The following is a 20,825-nucleotide window of genomic DNA, read 5'->3' as shown; positions in this document are numbered from 1 at the left end:
GGAAAAGGGGAATGGTGGAGGGAAATGGAATGGTGAAGGGAAAAGGGGGAATGGTGCAGGAGAAAGGGAATGGTGAAGGGAAAGGGGGAATGATGAGAGGTGCAGGGAACGGAGAAAGAACGTTTAAGGGAAGTGGGAACAGAGCAGGGAAAGGGGAACACTGCAGGAAAAGGGGGAACGATGAAGGGAAGCGGGGAACAGAGCAGGGAAGAGGGAAGGAATGCTGCAGGGAAAGGGGAACGGGGCAATGATGCAGGGAAAGGAAGGGTGCAGGGAAGTGAGAACAGAGCAGGAAAAGGAGAACGGTGCAGGGAAAGGGGAGGAATGGTGCAGAGAAGGTGAAGGAACGCGGCAGGGAGAGGGGAACGGGGCAGGGAACGGGGCAGGGAAGGGGGAACAGCGCAGGAAAAGGGGGAATGGTGCGGGGAAAGGGGGAATGGTGCAGGGAAAGGGAATGGTGGAGGGAAAAGGGGAATGGTGCAGGAAAAGGGGGAATGGTGCAGGGAAAAGGGAATGGTGCAGGGAAAGGAGAATGGTGCAGGGAAAGGGGAAATGATGAGAGGTGCAGGGAATGGAGAAAGAACGCTTAAGAGAAGTGGGAACAGAGCAGGGAAAGGGGAACACTGCAGGAAAAGGGGGTACGATGAAGGGAAGCGGGGAACAGAGCAGGGAAGAGGGAAGGAATGCTGCAGGGAAAAGGGGAACGGGGCAATGATGCAGGGAAAGGAAGGGTGCAGGGAAGTGAGAACAGAGCAGGAAAAGGAGAACGGTGCAGGGAAAGGGGAGGAATGGTGCAGAGAAGGTGAAGGAACGCGGCAGGGAAAGGGGAACGGGGCAGGAAAAGGAGAACGGTGCGCGGAAAGGGGAGGGCACAGTGCAGTGAAAGCGGAGCTGTGCCGGAAGGGCAGGCCCGGTCCCCACGAGCCCCATCCCATCCCATCCCATCCCATCCCATCCCATCCCACCCCATTCCCGCGGTCCCGGGGGATCCCGGCCCCGCGCTCCGGGGCCGGTCACGCTGCAGAGTGGGCGTGGCCAACCCAGGCCACGCCCCCCCGCGCCGGCCAGGTGCAGCTGCGCCCGTCGTGGCCACGCCCACTCCCTCCAGGCCACGCCCTCGACCGTACAGAGCCGTCTCTCCCGCTGTAGCCACGCCCCCTGCGTCTCTACGCCACGCCCCCCGCGCACCCCGGCCCTGCGGCAGCCCGCCTTGGCCACGCCCCCTCGGCGCAGGCCACGCCCCCCGCTCCCTCCTCGCCTCCCCGTGGTGCCCCGCGCGGGGCGGGCACTGACGTGGCCGCATCGCGCCGCCATCTTGTGCTCCAGGGCGGATCGCGGCCGGGGCGAGCGGGCTCCGAGCGGGACCCTCCGAGCGCAGCCAGACCCACGGCCCGCGCCTCCCGACGACGCCGGTGGGTTTGCCGACACCTTCTTCTGCCCTCCTTCCGAGCCTTTTTTTCCTCCCCCGGCCCGCCGCGCCGCGTCCCCGCCCGCATCCCGCGGCCTTGGCGCTAAGGCGCGGCGGGCGCTGAGGCAGCGGGGCCGGGCTGTTCTTTCCTCCTCTTTCCTTTTAATTCCTTCTCACTCCATCTTATCCCTCCTCATTCCTTTTCCCCCACAGAACCAGAGGCCTCCTGGAGCGGCGTTGCTCCATCCGTCCCCCCCTTCCACGATCTTTGGGACGGGTGTGGGGGGGGGGGGGGTCGGGCCTTTCGCTTCCCCGCTCGTGGGTGGGATGGGGTGGGATAGGCAGGGGTGGGAAAGGGGAATCAGTCCCTCCAGCTCGCCAGCAGCTGCACAAGGCCCCGCTCCGCTCCCTCTAGCGATGGGATTAGACGGGATGGTTTTGTCCTCCCTTCCCCAAACTCGCTCGTTCCGGCCTCTGCCCCGCCCGCGGACGGCTCCGAGGAAGGAGAGGCATTTCCTCCTTCTCTCCCCCCGAAAACCCTCGTGGGGTGGGGGAAACGAGGCTGGGATGAAGCTCGTGGGGCAGAGGTTGTTTCTTCCTAAGCCCTTGGCTGCTGAGTTGGTGGGGTTTTTTTTGTTTGTTTGTTTGTTTTTTTTTTTTTTTGCTGGGCAGAGGAGTTGAGCTTTATCGTGGAGCAAACAACTCTTGTTTGCCGTCCATCGCCTTGGGGTTTGGTGGTGCGGGCGATCAGCTTTCCTTGGCGGAGCAGCTCCCGGTGGGAGGATATTATTTTCTCTCTGAAAATACTCCATCGTGCAAGGCGAACGTGATACTTCGGGGCTGATAAAGCTCGGTGTGATGAAGTGATAGCCCGGCTCTGCCCCAGCACAGCGAGACCAAAACTCTGCGGGGCCGTGAAACTGCCCCAAATGTTGTCGTGTTCGACATTGACCTTGTGGCTTTGCCGCTCTGCTCCTGCCAAAGCAAATTCCACAGGTTGATTAGAGTCGCGACCAGAGGTCTGGTGTTGAAATTGTAGCTTTGTCAATAGCTAAAATTCCAAGTATTTATTTAATACTTTGAGCTTTGTCTTGCGAGGCTCGCAGCACCCCTTTGCAGGGTATTCCATTGACCTTATTTTCCAGGCGGAGAAACCGAGGCAAAGTGGATTTTTCCAAGGTCGTTCAGCAATCTTTATTGCTATTTTTACTGCTGATTTGGAGCGCTTCTGTGGAAAAAAAAAAAAAGGAAGTGTGGCTGAAGTGGAGGATTGCTATTTTGCTTTCATTCGTGGGGTTTATAATGGAATAAAATAGGAGTACAGCCTTATGGATAAAGGGGTTCTCTGAAAGGAGAGTTTCTGGGGTCGGTTTGTTGCCACTGATTTTTTCTCTGCTACAAACATGTCTGCAGTGCTGGAGGGCCCTGCTGGGCTGCTTTCCCTGTTGGAATAATTGCATTGGGTGAAAGGGTGAGGAAACTCACCTCGGTTGAACCTCTGCAGCTCCAACTCCACAGCTTTGCCAAGTTTGTTGGTGCTTCCTGTGATGGAGCATCAGGAATTAAAATGGCTCAAGCAGAGCCGCCCTCCCCTCGGAACAGTTTTGTGTTTGTCATGTAAATCCTGTTAAAAGTCAAACCCCCTCGGTGTAAATGGTCCGAGGACCTCAGATGGGTTTCTCGGAGCATTTCCTTGGTTGTGAAATAGCTGGAATGTGGAAGGGCCTGGCAGGAGCTGTGCACAGAGTTCCGTGTGAGTGTTAGTCATGCTGACCAAGTGGGGGGAGGACCAGGCACAGCTTTTCGAGGCAAACCAAGCGTGTGTGGGAGTCGGGGCTGGATTCTGATCCTGGGAATTCACCAAACTGTGCTGTGCTCCAGCTGCTTCGAGCAGGAGCATTTCTACAGATAATTATCAGCTAAGCAAGCCACTGATGGCATGAATTGGTGGAAGGAGGAAAAGCTCAAAACCCAGGACTCCAGCTGAAATGGCAGTGGTGAAATTTAAAGACCCACCTTTACACATCCCAGAGGCTTTTATTTCTAAAACAACCTCTTCTTTTTAAAGATGGGCTTTCAGGCAGGAATTCTTACGGATTTCAGCAGCCTTCCCAAGCATCCAGCTTGCTTTACAGTGGATAAATTTGGTGAATGTGAGCTAACTTTATCTGAAAAGGAATAGTTCTGATTCTTTTTTTAGAAATCTCCTGGAAGTTCTGCTCCTGGAATGCTACAGTGCTTGTGTTAGAGCCGGCACCATCCTCAGCCATTCCCTTTCTTAAACTGATGAGTAAAGAAGTTCAGAATCAGCTTCCTACTACAGCAGCTGTTTTTTCTGTGTAATTCAGCATTTTTTTTCTTTCTGCTTGCGAGTATCCGATTTTATTCCTTATTTTTAACACACGCAAACGTCGGAGGGGCTGTGGTGGAGCTTCTGCTGATGTTTCAGTTCTCATAAATCCCTCCTGTCTAACACTGCTCTTGTTCACCCACTGCTCCTCTACCTCACAACTCAGAGGCTCTGCTTTGACATTTCCCCCAAACCAAATGCCAGTTTCATTGCTGGATGGAGCTCTCGTGTGAGTTCTTGCCATTTCTACTAGGAGTGTAAATGTTGACTTAGTGCCCAGTTCCCAGGAAGGAATAACAGGATATATGGCTTAAAAGTGAAGATTTTGAGCTCAGGAACAATTCAGCCTCAAAAACAAAAAAATAAAAAAAAAAAAACACCACCCCAACTGTGCACTGCTTATCTGAAAAGAAATTCTTTGTATCCCCCAGTTCTCACACCAGTGTACCCAGTGCTGAACTGATGAGCAGAAAGCCACAGGCCATTTTTGGGGTTCACAACTGCTTTATTGGCACCACAATGTTTCCTGAGCAGGGGGGGCATGGATGCAGCTCCCTCTGTGCTTTTCACCTGTCAGCCTATCCTTTAAATAAGGTATTTTTCAGACCACATACATGTTTTTATTTTGCTTTTATTTTGTTTTTATTTTGCAAATAGGAGCACAATCTTATGGATAAAGGGGTTCTCTGAAAGGAAGGTTTTTGGGGTTGGTTTGGTACCACTGCTTTTCTCTGCTTCAAACATGTCTGCAGTGCTGGAGGGCCCTGCTGGGCTGCTTTCCCTGTTGGAATAATTGCATTGGGTGAAAGGTGAGGAAACTCACCTGTTTCTCCTCTGGGTTGGTTTGTGTGCTCTCAAGTGTATAAATCTGTAAAATTGTTGGAGGTTCTGTTGTGAAACAGCAGCAGTTTGCTTTCCCTGCTTGAAGGTGAGAATAAGGGAATAATTCTGATTTTGGGGTTTGAATATCAAGTCAAGTAACCCACTCTCTTTGATACTGACTCTTTTTATTCTGGCTGTTATTTTAGGAGTGACTTGTTCTCATGTCTGAGAAATAGGCATGACCCCAAAGAAGATTTTCCCTCTTTTGTCCTTGTTTTGATCTTGTAAGTGAAACTGTTTTCTGTTTTCTGCCACTCCAAGCCCAGTGCTGTCATGAGGATGTCCCAGCATGTGGGAAATGTCCTGTCTGGGCAAGGTGTGTAGGCAGGGGAGTGTTCAACCTCCTTGGGTTAAACAAAGGTGCTGGACAAGGAGATTTCCTCTCACCTGGAGCCTCACCTGTGCTTGGCTTGTCCTCCATCTGCCTTGGACGTGCACAGTGCTTTTGGAGCCCTTTTTAGCTGAGCCCTGCAAGCCTTTGGTGGCCAAATCCAATAGTTACATATCTTTGACTTGATTTCAGTGCTGCTGCCTTTTCCCTCAAATAACCGGGTTCTGATCCCTCAGGACACCTTCTCCATGCCAAGCTTGGCAGAAGCACCCCCAGTGTGAACTGGGGGGAAATGGTGCCTGTGCTCAGTGTTGATCTCCACAGCTAATACTCCTCTGGGTCTAATGATTAAAATGATAAAGGAGTTAGGACTAATATTAATGAAGAGCTCTGGGAGGATGTTGTTGCCATGGCCTTTATTACAGTGCTGTTTGTGCAGGATAATGAATCACCTGGTGAACAAAGGACCCGGCCTGCTTGTTGGCTGCTCTCACATGTTACACGTAATCCATGCCTACTGATATGGTCTGAAGGAGCTCAAATCGAAATTATCTGAGCCAAATTTCAGTGTTAAGGCTCCAAAGGTAAAGGGTTTGAGTTGATAAATTGTCATCTCTCAGGTTAGCAGATGTGGAAGGGCAGTAAACAGTTTCTAAAAATAGTTGAATGTAACTGTACTGGAATAGTATTGGGCCACCCTGGCTATATATAAAGAGGTGTTTCCAAAATTTGCTGTAACAGAACACTTTAATCTGTAAAGAAATTATTTCAAGTTCAAGAGAACACATCAGTAGTGTTCCCTGCTGAGTGGGGGTGTGAAACACTGGGGCTGTAGATTAATCCTGAATTTTAGCACTGTTCTATTCTTGTTGGATCTCTTCTCACATTCCCCTTTAAATCACACTTTATATTGTTAATAACAAGCTGTCGGGTTAGATTTGCGCTTTAAATTATTTGCCAGTTGTTCTTGCTTGTTACACCAGTAACAGCTGTTGGAGTTGCATGGGTTTTTTAAAAAATGCATTCTCACCTCTTATTTGCACATTGGTTTGGTGATGTCTTGTGTGAATATTTTGCTTCTCTTGATAATTTAATTTAAAACTTTCTAGAATGCTATAAATGAGAAAGAGTGGTCAGGCCAATTAGTGATAACTGGCTGAATTTCAGATCAATATTTCTGGTAAATAACAAATTGATGCACTTTTGTTCCCCTGTGACTGATAGAACCAGTATGTTAATACCTGGTTAGGAATTATGGATTTGAAGGTTTTCTAATTGTTTTAGACATGGAGCTAAAGCTTAGGCCAATACCAAGTAGATTTTCCTTTAAATGGAGATGGAATTTTGGTAGTGAATCCGTTGCCTTCTTAAACAGGCCAGTTTTACTTGCCAAGGCGCCCAAGCAAATGAAACACGGTGCAGGAAGAGCTTTTTGGTAAACCTGCAGCTGTTGGGGGTTTTACCTGTGTTTAATATTTTGTCTGATTGTAGCTGTGTAGCTCAGTGTGTCATTGGCGTTTATCAATGGGCATTTAAACAGGAGAGGAACAGCAAATATCCCAGAGACAGCAAATGCCCTCTGTACCTCTGTCCCAGCCTGCTGGGCAGGGGAGGGACAGAGGCTTGAACTTTCCTTGACTGACCTTATCAGAACCATAAAATCCTAGAATGGTTTGTGTTGGAAGGGACCTTGAAGCTCTGCTGGTTCCAACCCCCTGCCATATTCATGGCTGCTGGGATTTTCAGATTGCAAAATGAGGAGCCCAGCAAGCTTGATTTTAACACTTGCAAAGTTTGGAGCCTCATTTATTCACTGTGGGAGCCTCATGTGGTAAGTGCTGGTCTACAGAAGTGAAATAAATGAATTTCTGTACTGCACTAGAGTTTGAGTCAATAATGCATATGGCATCCTCTGCCTCTGCCTCTCATTTTGTCTCTGGTATGTTTAAAGAAATGGTGTAAACCTAAATTAAATGCAGTTCCTGTCTCAGGGGAGTTTAATCTCTATTGGCCAAAAAGAACTTTTCCAGAGGTGTGAAACTGAGGTTCTGTGGGAATTTCAAGGTGTGTTTTGCTCTCTTTGATGGCCTGCACACCCTTCTGGTCATCACCCGTGGGGTTGTTCACCAAGCTCACCCACGGAGTTTGGAGGTCAAGCAGCAGATCGGACTTCTCATGATGAGCAGCCTGAATGAAATGATGTTCAAATGCATTAATGTACGTTTAAATATTAAATTCGGCAGCGTGATGAAGTGGTTAGTGCTCTTTGGCCTTGAGATATTCCTCAGAGCTCTTATTCTAACCACCTACAATTAATAAAAGCAGATTCTGCTTCTTCCTCATGGGCCATATCACTTTAACAACCACGGGGCTGCTGCTGTTGCAGACACTCATTCATTTTTAACTCCTCACTCCGAGCCTCGCTGCAAAAGGCTGTCTGTTCTCCTAATGGCTTATCTGAATGTATCGCTTACTAGAAAACAGGCGGCTGAAAATTCTTTTGTTTCATGAAACGAAACTGCAACTTCCCCATTGAACGCCAGCGCTGGTGTTTACTAATGGCACATCGTGTCTCAGGCGAACCTGCCTGACGGGTTTTTGGTGCCGCTCAGGTGGAGTGCAGTGTGTTAAAGTGCTCTAGGACTTCCATGGGCAGGGACAGACAGACAGACACTTCAGTGCTGGGGTGATCTGGGTCTGCTCAGGGGTGCTGAGCTGCCGTTTCCAGAAGCTGCAGTTGTGCTGAGGGAAAATACACACGGAGCTCTTCGAAAATAGTCTGTGCTGTTTATTCAAATCGTTCCCTTTCATACTCAAATCTTCCCACTTAGCCTGATGGATCCCTCTTTTGAAGATGTGCTCAAGCACTACAAGCAGCTCACAAGCTGTAGTCTTTTATGTTTTCAGGAATTTTATCCAACTTGTGCTCCTAAAACGATCGGAGTAGCAATTACTGACAACATTCGGGTGGAGGGAAGGAAGAAGTCAAGGGAATACAGGTCAGATATTGGTGAGTCAGGATGTGCATTGCAAGGGCTGATAATGCCTGAAAGAGAACTTTTTTTTTTTTTTTTTTTTTGCTTAACTTAATATGCGAGGAGATTGAAGGCTTTTCAAGCTGTGCTCCTTCTCATGGTGCAAGTAATGGGCTGGGATGGGAATTAAAGCTGAGTCCCGGAGTGCAGAGGGAGCAGTCCTGTGATCCCTCAGCTGAGCTGTATTAACCCCGGCAGTTCCTGTGGCAGAGCAGGGAGAGGAGTGTGCAGTACAACCCATGGAGTGCGAGTTCCTTCCTGTGGAAGAGATGAACATGAGGAACTTCTGCTCAGGGGATGGTCCCAGCCATGGGGAGCACAGGGACCCTGCCCCAGCCCCATCCAACAAAACCCCGATGGGAAGCAAAACAGTTTGTGGGAGTTCTGCAGATGGTTCTCTCCTGGGTTTTTCTTCTTTTAGACAGCAAGGATGCAGCTACTTTTTAGTCAACTTGTAAACACACTCTTCTTGCAGGAGTGGGCCGTAAACTACAAAAATAAATGTGACTTTTTGTAATGCCACCTACCCTGAAGTACCAAATAAAGTTACAGTCTCGGTTTGGATAGGAGGGATGTGGAAGAGAACAAGAGGGGAAATGGAAACCAAGTGCTTAAATGGATCTTAACTTCTTAATCTTCACAAAAAGTAAAAATAGGGAGGATAGGTGGTATAAAAGCTTCAATGGCAAAGGGCAGGCTTGACCTGGAATTAGCTGTCAGGAAAACAAGGATCTAACGGGATTCACTGCTGTTAGTGCCAAGTACGAGCAACTTGTTCAGCACTTCTCCGGTGTGTGGAAAGCTGTCGTGGATGTAAATGATAGGATGTTGCTCTTTTTACTGATTAATGTAATCAGTCCAAGCATTTGATAACCCATTGTGCTTTTAAACGTGTGCAAGCCAAAGAAAGGCATTCTTTGTGCAGGCTTCTGAGGTAGTCTTGCTGTGAAAGTTCTTGCAGTCGGTTTCTGTGAGCTCTGGTAAAAGGTCACAGTTCAGCCCTGGCTGCTGCTTTCCAGATGAAGCAGGAGATAGAGGTGGCATGAGCAGCCAGACAAAGGGAAGCTTTACAGCCTCCCTGCCCTCCAGGCCGCTGGGAGCTGTGCTGTGGGCTGGGATGGGGGATTTCCTGCTGTGGAGAAATGGGGACTACAGCAAAACTGTTTTCTCTGCTTCCTAATTAACCTTCCTGTTTATATAGCCTTCATGTGTTCCAGTGGGAATGGAATATCCATGGTCGTGTTGCAGAGATACAAAAGGAAATGATGGAATAATGGAGCTTTTAAACCTCCCCTTTGGTTTTAATCCCCAGGCTGCCCAGTCTGGTTTGTAAAGGAGTTCAGTTTTAAAGCTTCGGTCATATAAAATAAATAAATCTTTGACTCCAGTTGCTTCAGCGAGTTGGTGTGTAGGGATTGATGTCCTTCAGGAGCTGTGGAGTGGACTCTGAACTTCCCTGTGGAGCTGGGAGTGCTTAGACACGTGACTTGGTTCATGTTAGAGTTTAACTTTTGGGTTAAAAAGTGTATCCAGCAAAGCTTCCTGAAGAGGACAGAACTGCTGAGCCCTTTCCCGGTGCAGAGTGGGGAAGCCAGGCTTCAGACATGACATCGCTGAGCAGAGTGGGAAAAGGCTTTTGTGTTGTGGTGTGCTTGTCAATCCAAGTCTTGCTTTAATGCTCTTAAATAGATATCCTGTAAAGACAGAATAAATATTCTCTACAGATATTCTATTCTCTTTCTAGCGAGAGTTTTGCTTCAGGTACAGTTTCATCGTGAAATACGGAACATTTCCAGAGATGATTCAAACTTCATGTTATGCTCTAAATTTGGTTTGGTTTACAGGAAATTCATGCTTTGAATGTATTGGCTGTTTGTACATCTCGTCTGAAACTTGAATTTTCAGTTGAGCTCTCTCTCTTTTTACACCGACCCCTGAGAACTTCTATGGCCAGCATCAGGGAGGGTGTGAATTGTCCCTGTCACCCTGTAACTTGTTTGTGAAGCTCCCAGGCTGCTTTTCCGTGCCTTGTATGAGCACAGCAACAGTTCTCCTGGGGATTTAAAACCTGCTGTAAACTGTGCAGGAGTCAGTTTGGAAAGGGGGGGAGTTTGTGATGGGATGGGTCGGGTCCCAAGGGCACGGGGAAGTGTCTGAGGCTGGAGTGCAGAGGCAGCTCCTGCAGTTCCTAAACAGGAAGCTCCTGCTGACGTTAATCACTTCAATCACCCAGGCAGGAGTGTTGGCTGTGAAGGAAGTGCTCATCTCTGAACGTGCTCTTTTAATGTGGCTGTTAATTCTCCGTAGTAAACTTTGATTAAATGTGGATTTGCTTCCTACAGAAGGTCTCCCTCCACTGTTAATGAAAGTAACTGCTGTTTATGTGCTGTTCACAGACCATTTCCTCGGGGATGGAGAGGAAGGAAGCTGTTCTGAGTAGGAGAAAATCCAAGCTGTCTTCAGAGTTTCCTTCCCAAAAGAAGGACCAGCTATTGCTGTGCTAAGCAAAAACTTGTTATCTGCAGGTCAATTGGGAAAAGTCTCATTAATTGTGACACTTTTCTGCAGATAAACTATTCCATAACAATGGGGAGCAAAGTACCTGAAGTGGTCAGCTGCATGAATTTTGCAAGCAAAAGTTTGAGGACAGCAAGTAATACTGAAATCTCTAAAATAATATTTGAAGCATTTCAACACTTAAAGCTGAGTCATTTCGTGAGCACCGAGTTTTGGCACATCTGTTCATCTTTGTGTTGCTTCAATGGGGGGAAAATGTTCAGTGGTGGCTGGGGTGTCTATAAATGATTCACATTATCGCTTACTTTGCTTTTTTTGTGGTTTTTTTATGTCATGGTCAGAACACAACTGTTGGGAATTCATGAGTGATACTCTGATCTTTTTTCCTCCAGATTTCACTGGCCAGTGAGAACATATCTCAACCATGGGAAATATTTTTGCTAACCTCTTCAAAGGCCTTTTTGGCAAAAAAGAAATGCGTATTTTAATGGTTGGCCTGGATGCTGCAGGAAAGACAACTATTTTGTACAAACTTAAACTTGGTGAAATAGTAACTACTATTCCTACTATAGGTAAGAGTTTTATGTTTCTCTGACTGATGGCTTTGAGATTTGGGTCTCAGCTGATTTAAGTGATTTGTCTGTCAGAACAAACACTTGCTAAAGCCGTGGTGTGAAGATGGCACAGCCAAATATTCTGCCATGGGAGGAGATTGTGACTTTTCTCACTCCCCTCCCTCTCATCAGTCACTTGTGGAATGAGCCTTTGTGGGCCATAGAAATGCAATTTGTCTCCCAGGCTGTTGTGGCATCATTTCAGTCAGACTGAGTAGCAGAGGGTTCACCTTTTTTTTTTTTTATTGGAGGGTATTGAGATTTGCAGTTCTTAAAACCCAGGGGAGGTTGGGTTATTTTTTTTTTTTTTTTTTTTTGTTTGTTTGTGGGGGGTTTTGTTTGTTTTTTGGGGTTTTTTTTTAAGGCAGCATAGTGTGTTTTTTGTAGCTGCCCAGGTAGCAATTAGATTTATTCATTGGGTTGATGGTGGGAGCAGGACAAGCTGTGTTTGTCTGCTTCGAGAGCTTCAGCACAGGATTCTGCTGGTTTAAAGTAATTCCAATTTTAAGTGAACTTTTTTAAATGATCACAGTCTGAGTGTGACTTGCTAAATACAACAGTTATATTATGTTTAAGTGAGATTTGTGCCACAATCTCTTTTTTAGGTTTCAATGTGGAAACAGTAGAATACAAGAACATCAGCTTCACAGTGTGGGACGTGGGCGGTCAGGACAAGATCAGACCACTGTGGCGCCACTACTTCCAGAACACACAAGGTGAGTCCACACTCCTGGTTCCCAGCTTTCCAGAGTCTAAGAGAGCTTTTTGACTGTCTTCACTAAGTTAATTTTGCAAGTTTCTTGGAGGGGAGTGGAAATATTTATTATTGTAAAAGGGTGTGCTTCTGTGCTGCTCTGGCTTTTCTCTTAAGCCACTGCAGGTTCAAAGAGGGATGGGAAAAATTCCAGAAACCAGTCTTCCTTGTCTTTCTGACTCAGAGCGAGTTCAGGAGTTTGTTTTTTCTTCTGTCAGCATCACAGCTCTGCCCTCACTTCAAAGCAGAGTCTTTGCTTAAAGCTCTACAGCCCCATGAACTGGGAGTTTGTCACTTCTGTCACTGCTGGGCCTTTTTCATGTGCGTGTCTTCGAGTCTTGTCACAGCATTTCAGGAGCTGCTGCTCCCTGGAAATTGCCAAGTGGTTATGTAGAAAGAGTACCCAAGTTGCAAAAACAAATGCAAACCAACACCAGTTTTCACCAACTTTCAGCAAGAACAGACTTTCTCTCCGACATGAGATTTCAAGTTTATGTTTATTCTTGTTTGCTTATTTCTAGGTCTGATTTTTGTGGTTGACAGCAATGACAGAGAACGTGTGAACGAGGCCAGAGAAGAGCTTATGAGAATGTTGGCAGAAGATGAGCTCAGAGATGCTGTTTTATTAGTGTTTGCTAACAAACAGGTATGCCCAAGAAAGTTGTCTGTCTGTCAGAATCCTTGGAAACTTCCAGCATCCTTGTGGGTGCCAGATCTTGACCTTGATTTTCATATTTTCATTGTAATGGTAGATAACTCAGAGTAAATGGCCATTTAGGTATGTTGAAAGGAGAAAACCATAGATGAAATTCTCATCTAAAAGGAGCATCCTTCTAAACAGTCTTGGCTAAGAGATTTTCAGTTTTAGTGAAAACCAGTTTGATTTTTAAGGTTGACATAGCTCAATTACAGCACCTTCCCAAATTTCCTCCAGAGAGGAATGCTGGAATGCCAGAACGTCCCTGAATTCCTCATTTAGGGTGTTTGAGGGCACTGCTGGTGCTGGTGGAAGCAATGGAGTTTTGATGTGCTAGTGTTGATCTGTGAGCTGGGCTCTCCCAGGCCTCAGAGTTAGCTGAGAGTTCTGCCTTTTATTGCTTGCAGAGGTCTTGGCAGCTTAACCCCAATGTCAAGGGCCTGAAATGTGACCAGGAAGCGTACAGAGGGAATAACATCCCGCTCCACTGATTGCACAGCCTCAGCTGGGAAGGGTGAAGGTGCCATAAGTCATGTCCAGGAGCAGGAAAGATGGGCTCTAAAGAAGCTGTGCTCAGCAGAGTAGTATTGGGTGATAAAAGTTGATCTTAAATCATACCTGCAGTGACAGAAAGGATACTCCTGAGTGGAAACAGACTTGGAATTGTGAGCAGTATCAGTGCTGGGGGAATGACTGGATCCAGGCATCAGCTGTCTCTCTTCCCTATGGAATATTCCATAATGTTGATTTAGATTGGGTTGTTAAACTTTGGAAGGCTTTTGTCAGTGTTGGGGAAATAGCTGGAATATCAAAGTAATCCACTGGGATTTTCTGGAAGAGGAGTTCTGAGATCTCTTAACTTTCCTGTAATGCCTTTAAAGCTGGTGATGAAAGAGTGGGGAATGACTGTTGTTGCTTCCCTCAGGACCTGCCGAACGCCATGAATGCAGCAGAAATCACAGACAAACTTGGACTGCATTCTCTTCGTCACAGGAACTGGTACATCCAGGCAACCTGTGCCACTAGTGGAGACGGTCTCTATGAAGGACTGGACTGGTTGTCCAATCAGCTCCGAAACCAGAAATGAAACCATAAACCTTCCTCTTCCCTCTTTTTCCACCCCTCCCTCTTACTTCCTCCTATTCGCCCTTCGCTTTACTCTAATGTGGCAAACTGTGCTACTTTGTGGTATTGAGTGCCGGAAGCTGTTTTCATTTCTTTTTGTCACAGTATATATTGCATCATGCTGTAAATGTGGCAAATACAAGCCTGAAAACAGTTAGGTTTCTTATTTAATGTAAATAGTTTTTGTTTCCAATGAGGCAGTTTCTGGTACTCCTATGCAATATTACTCAGCTTTTTTATTGTAAAGAATCGAGTCACTGTTTAGTACCTGGAAGGGAATTCAGTGGGTTAATAACGTAAGGGTTGCCAGTGGTCCTTGTGCAGTAGAGCTGGATTCGATCTTGGTTGGGTTGTGAGATCTGTGAGATCCATTTTGGTGGTTGGTTTTTAACCTGAATTCTGTATTTTTTTAAATAGACAAGGAAAAGTAAAAACACTTAAAACACACAAACGTTTGACATCGCTTCTGCTGCTCCAGCTCTAACGTGGTGACTCTTGATTCTTTTGAAAGGGTGAGGCAATGACTGACACCCAATTAGCTTCATCTGCTTAATGAACAGATCATAAGTAGTAGATCTCTGGCTCTTTCTTGTAGCTCGTAGTCTGTGCTCATCTTCGTTCACAACCGTTCAAAGATATGCTGGGCCTGGTTTAGATGAGCTTTGCAGACTCATGCTAAACATCTGACTTTTGGTTCAGGTGAGATTTCTCGTTTCCATTGAACTTGAATCATTTCCAGAAGTCAACATTTTTAGCCTGTCATATTTGTCAAAAAGTGTTTTGTACTTTTCTTGTGCGTAAACCACTCCAGAAGGCAAAACCTTTCCACAGGAAGCACAGCCTGTCCCAGTCCTAAGCTCTATAGGCAGAAAGTACTGTACTTAACGTAAGAATTGCCATGAAAAACACCAAACATCTATGTATAGTGTCTAGGGAAAAAAACAAAAAGCATGAGAGTTTGGAGAGTCATTCCACTCTACAAGTATTCAATCCCATTTTGGAACAATCCCATATCTGTATATGTGTGAAAACCCTTGGCATCCCTCATACTGCAAGGTTCAGATTTGCCATCAGAAAAATAAAAAAAAGACCTCTTTACTTTTCTTTTGTATTTTGATAAACACTGAAGAAGCTGGAGCTGTTAAACTTTAACTCGAGGAACTATCAGAACTGGTTTATTTAGTGTTGTGGAAACCTTTATTGCTTTCAATACACAACTAGTAATCAACTGTTTTGTATACTTGTTTTCAGTTTTCATTTCGACAAACAAGCACTGTAATTAAAGCTATTAGAATAAAATCTCTTAACTATTTCATGTTTTTTATGCCTTGCTGTTCATTCGATCATCTTGGCAGAATCATAATTAAATACTTGTTGAATAAAAAGTTTCATGAAACTTGCACTGGTATCGTGTTGCTTTGTATCATCTTTGTGCAGGGCATCCAAATCCAGGCAGCTTTTTGCCACATCACGATTTGCACGAAAATTTGAGGCCATCTCCTGTATTTTCTAGGAAATGTATCCTTCCTGGTTGGAGCCCTGCAGCTGGAATGGTGGGTGATGCTTGCTGGGTTCTACTGGAGTCACTTTGTTGCCTCTGGGGCAACACAGCTTGAGCTTCTTGAGTAGCCCCACCACGTCCCCCAACAGGTTGTTCCTCCTGCTGATCCTGGCTAATTACAGGATCTGTGAATTAGCAGCTTTGTGGGGAAAAAAATAGGAATTCTGCCTTCCTAAGTGCTTTGTTTTGCATTTTCCCTTTCTGCAGTTCCCTCTGGATCCAGGACAGAGCTGTTCCTCCAGGTGATCCTCCTGCCTTCCTTGTCAGCTGCAGCTTCTCCTCCCCAGGCTCAGGCTCGGGCTGCCTGCCAGCTCCCGGCTGTTTTCCTGGCTGGAGCTGCAGCAGATCCCCCATTACACAGGCTGGAAAGCTGTAGGATGAAAGGTCTGTCCTGCAGGTTAGAGAGCAAATTCCCTGTGGGGAAACCTGGGACTCTGGGTGGGTAACAGGGACTGTGGCTGGGGCTGGAGTGCAGGGTAAATAGCACTGGGCAAACTGGGATCACAAACCTGCAAGTCAGAAATCCACCTTGGAATTTCAAGCTGTGAACCGGGATCTTTGCATCCCTAATAGAGCAGGACAGCTCTTTATTCCTGTTCTGGGAGGGAATTGAAGGGCCAGCTGGGCAAGGATGCTGTTCCTCTGCATACAGAATGTGCTGTGGAAAACAGGAATGTGGTGATGTTATCAGAGCTGTGGGAGCTGTGCTCTGCCCTCTGCTCTGGGCAGCACAGGCTTTGCTCTGTCCCAGGCTCTCGGCCTGGAATTTTGGCCACCCAGCAGCTGGGCAGGAGGTGGCTGAAGCCCAGGGCAAAGGATCCTGCCCAGTGCCCCAGGAGCTTTGCAGCAGCTGGACAGGGAGGCTTTGGGGGGAGCAGCCCTAGGACAGGGATGGGGCTGGGCTCCTTGGCCCCCCTCCCCCTCAGTTTTGGCTTCCTGTGTTTCTCAAACCGATTTCCTCAGATCTTGGTTTTGAGTGTGAAACAGGAACGGGGAGAGCAGGAGAAAGCCCAGGAGAGCTGAACTGAGCTGGGCCAGCAGTGCCTGGCCCCTCTGCCACGGTGCTGGGCACACCAAAACCCTCTCCCTTTGCTGAGGAGCTGGGGGCACAGATCATCCTGGCCCTGCCCAGCCTTGCCACAGCATCCATCCCAGAGCTTGGGAGGTGAAGATGGGACGTGGGAGCCCATGGAGGGAGCAGGACTCTGGGCTTTTTTCTCTGCTGTGCTGTTTCCACTCTCCCATGGCTCCCTTTTCAACCTGTTGCCCAGTTCCCATTAGGCACAGTCCTGCTCTGGGATGTTCCCAGCAGGCTCCAGCCACAGTTTGGATCCCAAAATCCCGTGGAGATGACCCCGAGCTCAGCCTGGTGAGCACCAGCAAGGGCAGAGCTCCTGGCCAGGGAGTGCACGGGCTCAGGGCACCCCAGCTGTGCTCTGGGGATCCCTGGGATGGATCAGGAGCTGCAGCTGCTCAGAGTACAAGGAGCAGCCCTCGTGCCAAAGGGCTGTCAACCCCAAAAATCACCCAAGGCTCCGCAGCATCTCCCACTGCTGGGGCCGAGCACGCTGGGACAGAAGGGCTTTGTGAGCTCCTGAGCACGGTCCCACTGGGCTTTTGTCCACCAAGACACACAAACCCTCCCTGTCTTCAACTGCATCGTTAATTACACAAATGAGGCCCTTGTGCTTGGCAGCGATGCTCCGGAGCTGCTCGGGACACGCCCTTTCCATTCGGATCAATATTTCTATTGATTGGTGTAAAATTCCCCTCTTTCAGTGTGCCAAGAACATAAATAATCCTGTGCTGAGGGTTTCAGTCCTGGATGGGAAGGGAGTTTGCTGCTCCCTGGGGTGGGTGGATGTGGCCAGGGCAAAAGCCTATGGAAGACACCTGGTCCCATCCACTTTCTCCCCAAAAGTTGAGGAATTATTTAGGTGTACAAGGCCAGGTTGGACAGGGCTTGGAGCAACCTGGCTCAGGGGAAGGTGTCCCTGCCCATGGCAGGGGGACTGGAGCTAGATGAACTTTAAGCTCCCATCCATGAAGCTGGTGAACTTAGGGATTGTTTAAAGAAAGAAATTCTTCAGCTGCTGCACTGGCAAGCACTCAACGGCAGGGAAAGAAGACAAAAACCCGTAATAGTAATAATAATAACAATCTCTTCCAAAGTCTCTATCCATAAACACGAGGTATCCACAGCATTTTCAGCACCACAGCCAGAACCACCCCAGCACCAGCCCTCACCCACAGCATCCTTCGTGCTCAATCCTGCCTGGATGGATTTCAGGGAGCAAGGAGAAGGATGCCCAGGCCCTGCTGCCCCCCACACCCGCTGCTGCTGTTCCTGGGTGGGCAGGGAAGGGGCTGCTGGCACCTTAATGCCCTTTGCCAGACTGCCCCGGCACCCGCGGAGCTGCGGCGTTTTTAATTTCATCACCTTTAAAAATATAAATCTACAGAAGATGTCCCTGAACCAGCCCCAGGCTCCCTGTCAGTCCTCCGAGTCGGTGTCGTGGCGCTGCCGGGCCCCGCGGGCCGGGGGGGAGCGGGACCGGCTCCTCTTCCTGCCCTTCCGCCGCGGGGACGGGTGGCGGCCGCGGCCGTCCCTGCTCCGGCTGCGCCGGCGGACGGGGCTCCGGCCGCGGCTGCCGCTGCTCGCCGAGGATTCCGTGTCGTGCCGCCGCCGGCTGCCGTGCCGCGGCGCCTCCGAGCGCTGCTGCGTTTTCCTGCGGTGGTGCCTGCGGGGACAGGGGGGACGCCAACAAGGTGATTTTGGGCGTGAAAAAGGGATTTTGGAAAGCCAGGAGATGCCAACGGAGCATCCGCCTCATCCCAACCCAGCTACCTCTTATCCCGATCCGGGGAAGAATCGGAGGATGATGGGGCAGCATCCTTCTTGGAATGCTTCTCCTTGTCCTTCTTCTTCTCCTTCTTATGTTTCTTCTTTTTCTTGTTCTTCTTCTCCTTCTTCTTCTCCTTTTTGGATTTTTTGCTGCTGTCAGGTCTGCAGGGAAGAGATCAAGCAATGAGAATCCCTGCACTGTGCATCCCTCTGGCTCCAAAACCTCATCCCCATCCCTTTTTCCAGGCACATCCCACCACATCCCTCCTTTGCCAAAGAGAAGCCCACAGAGGCTTTTCAGGCTGATTCATAGAGATGCAAAACAAGCCCAGTGCCAAACAGAGCCATGGAAACATTTTGTAAAATATTTCCCATAAAAGCCAGGGCATTTCTGGTGGTTTCCCATCAAAGTGGGAAAAATCCTCACCGTTCCTCCTCCACCTTCTCCTCCTTTTCCTGCTTCCTCTTGGATACAGATGTCTCTGGGCTGCTGGAGACTTTCTGGTGCTAGAGTTGGAGAGGGGGAAAAATACAGAGCGAATCCATGAGCCCATAGCTTGTAATTACAAGACAAAGGGTTTTTCTCACTTTAAAAATTAAGCTTGGAAAAAAAAAATTACATTTGGGCAAAAATTAGAATACCCTTAAGAGCTGCTTCCAAATTAAAGCCCCACAGATGACCTCTGTGCCAACAGGACAGAGGAAACTCCTGCAGGTCTCTGTGCTACAATACCCAGGTGTTTTTTTAAATGAAATATTCCAAGCGAGGGACACTGCTTTTTGCCTTTTTCCATCTATTTTTGAACCTTCCAAGGACAATGTGACTGGCACCGTACCGTGAAGACCGAGAGCCCCATCTTGGCCGCCTCTCTGTCCTCCTTGGAGAGCATCACCCGGCCAGCGCTGCCACTGCAGAGAGACCACAGAAAAAAGCACAAAAACACTGAAATCAAACAAATGGTTCTGAAATTGGGGTGGGATCCTTCCCTCTCTCCTTACCTGGAGCTGCCCAAACCCACCACCCGATCCACGTCCTTCTCGTCCCGCTCGGCGCCGTCCCTCTTGCACACCTCAGCCAGGTCCTGTGGGGAGGGGGGACAGCGTCCTGTGTGTGTCCCCAAAATTAGAGCCCAGGGGACACTGGGGGAACGTGTGGTGCCCCTGTTACCTCTTTGCTGAGGCCCGTGGGCTGCCTCTTCAAGCTCTTGTAGCCCCTGTAAAAACAAGAACAGGCGATACGTGTGGGGACACGCACCTGCTGTTTTTTGGGGTTTCTGTGGGGTGTGGACTCACAGTGCTGCCATCATGGCCTCCTGCTCGGCCAGGCGGACAGCAGCCAGCTCTTCCTCCCGGGATAACGGGGGGCCCGTGTCCTTCTTGCCCTTGGCATACCAGGTCAGGTCCTTGCCCTTCTGCCACCGCCCCACCGGCGCCATCAGGGAGTTCCCTGCGGGGAACAATGACCCCCCCCCCCAGTCAACATCATCGCGCCCCAAAACCGCGGCAGAGGGGACAGGGAGGGTGGGACTGGAGCAGGATCAGCCCTTACCCAGGTAATTCTCACGCTGTTTGTCTGTCTTGACATCCTCCCAGTTGAACTGGTCCTGGCCCCCCCGGACCCCGCCCCGGGAGGAGCCGAACATGGCACCGCACCCCGCAGCGGATTCGGGGGATTCTGGTGACCTGCAAAGGGATCAGCCCTGGCTTTACCCACTTCAGATCCTCCATGCAACTCTGGGGGGGCTCCCGAAGGTGCAGGGAAGCACATTTGGCCCCCCAGGGGTCAGTGGAGTAGCCAAAGGCCTTTGTGGGGGCGTTACAGGCTGGAAAGGGGGTTTATAACCCGGGGGTGGGAGGGCGTGCACGGCATGGGGAGGGTCCCAGCCCGGGGCGAGGTGAGGGGCTCAGGGCAGCCCCAAGGGGGTTCGTGGCCTTAGGGGGGGTTCAGAGCCTCAAGCAGGGTTCAGGGCCAGCAGTGGGGCAGTCACAGCTTGGGGGTTTCAGGGTGTGCTTGCAGAGCGAGGGGGACTCGCCGCCTGTGGGGCAGAGTTCAGGACTAGAGGTGGGAAGGCTCTGGGTCTGGGAGGAGGCTGCAGGGTTAATGGAGAACTTTAATGCCCGCATGGGGGTTCTGGGCTTCAAGGGGGAGGGTTCACGGCCTGGGAGGGTTTCGGGGTCTAGCAGGGGGTTCGCAGCCTGGGTGGGATGGGAGCTGGAAGAGGGCGTCCCGGCCTGGAGGCGGCAGGGCATGACACGGCCTGGAGGGGAGGTTGTACAGCCCGAGAAGAGGCTGCACGGCCCGGCGGGGGACATTATTACCTGGGGGAGAGTTTCAGGGTCTGGGAAGGGGCTCAGGGCCGGGGGAAGTTGCAGGACCTGGACGCTGCAGGTCCCGAGGTGGGAGTTCGCCCGTCCCCGAGGCGTGTGGAAGGAGCTCGGGGCGGTTCCCTGCAGCCCGGGCCCATCCGGGTTGGGGAGCGCGAGGACCGGGAAGTGCCGGACCCGCAGGATCACACGTAGAGCCCCCAGCTCCCAAAAATCCCAAATCCCAGGAATCCCAAACCCGCTGCCCTCACGCACCTCCGGCCGCCGAGCGCGCGCCCGCCCCGCCGCTACCACCGCGGGCCCCGCCGGAGGGGGGGGCGAGACGGGCGGTACCACCGCGGCGCGCAGCGCGGGGGGAACCGCGCAGAGCCGCACCGCCGA

At 49.5% G+C, this 20,825-nt stretch overlaps 2 protein-coding genes across 2 annotated transcripts; one reads left to right on the top strand and one right to left on the bottom strand.

Annotated features, from left to right (window-relative positions):
- The first annotated feature begins 1,259 nt into the window (after positions 1-1,259).
- Positions 1,260-15,113, top strand: ARF1 (ADP ribosylation factor 1). Its single transcript, XM_068176083.1, has 5 exons — positions 1,260-1,412; positions 10,916-11,095; positions 11,743-11,853; positions 12,413-12,537; positions 13,514-15,113. Exons 2-5 carry the CDS (start codon positions 10,948-10,950, stop codon positions 13,673-13,675), a joined length of 546 nt encoding a protein of 181 aa, XP_068032184.1. The 5' UTR covers positions 1,260-1,412; positions 10,916-10,947; the 3' UTR covers positions 13,676-15,113.
- On the bottom strand, positions 14,418-20,819 carry C1H1orf35 (chromosome 1 C1orf35 homolog). Its single transcript, XM_068176076.1, has 9 exons — positions 20,700-20,819; positions 19,669-19,802; positions 19,413-19,566; positions 19,288-19,333; positions 19,119-19,201; positions 18,956-19,028; positions 18,547-18,626; positions 18,123-18,281; positions 14,418-18,015 (listed from the first exon to the last, which is right to left on the bottom strand). The coding sequence occupies exons 2-9, from the start codon at positions 19,760-19,762 to the stop codon at positions 17,769-17,771; spliced, it is 936 nt and encodes a 311-aa protein (XP_068032177.1). The 5' UTR covers positions 19,763-19,802; positions 20,700-20,819; the 3' UTR covers positions 14,418-17,768.
- Between the last annotated feature and the right edge of the window lie 6 nt (positions 20,820-20,825).

The sequence above is a fragment of the Anomalospiza imberbis genome, chromosome 1, assembly GCF_031753505.1.
Source record: "Anomalospiza imberbis isolate Cuckoo-Finch-1a 21T00152 chromosome 1, ASM3175350v1, whole genome shotgun sequence".
In the NCBI taxonomy this organism is placed as follows: domain Eukaryota; kingdom Metazoa; phylum Chordata; class Aves; order Passeriformes; family Viduidae; genus Anomalospiza; species Anomalospiza imberbis.
The sequence above is the reverse complement of the archived record's forward strand: the minus strand, read 5'-3'. Positions and strand labels throughout refer to the sequence as shown.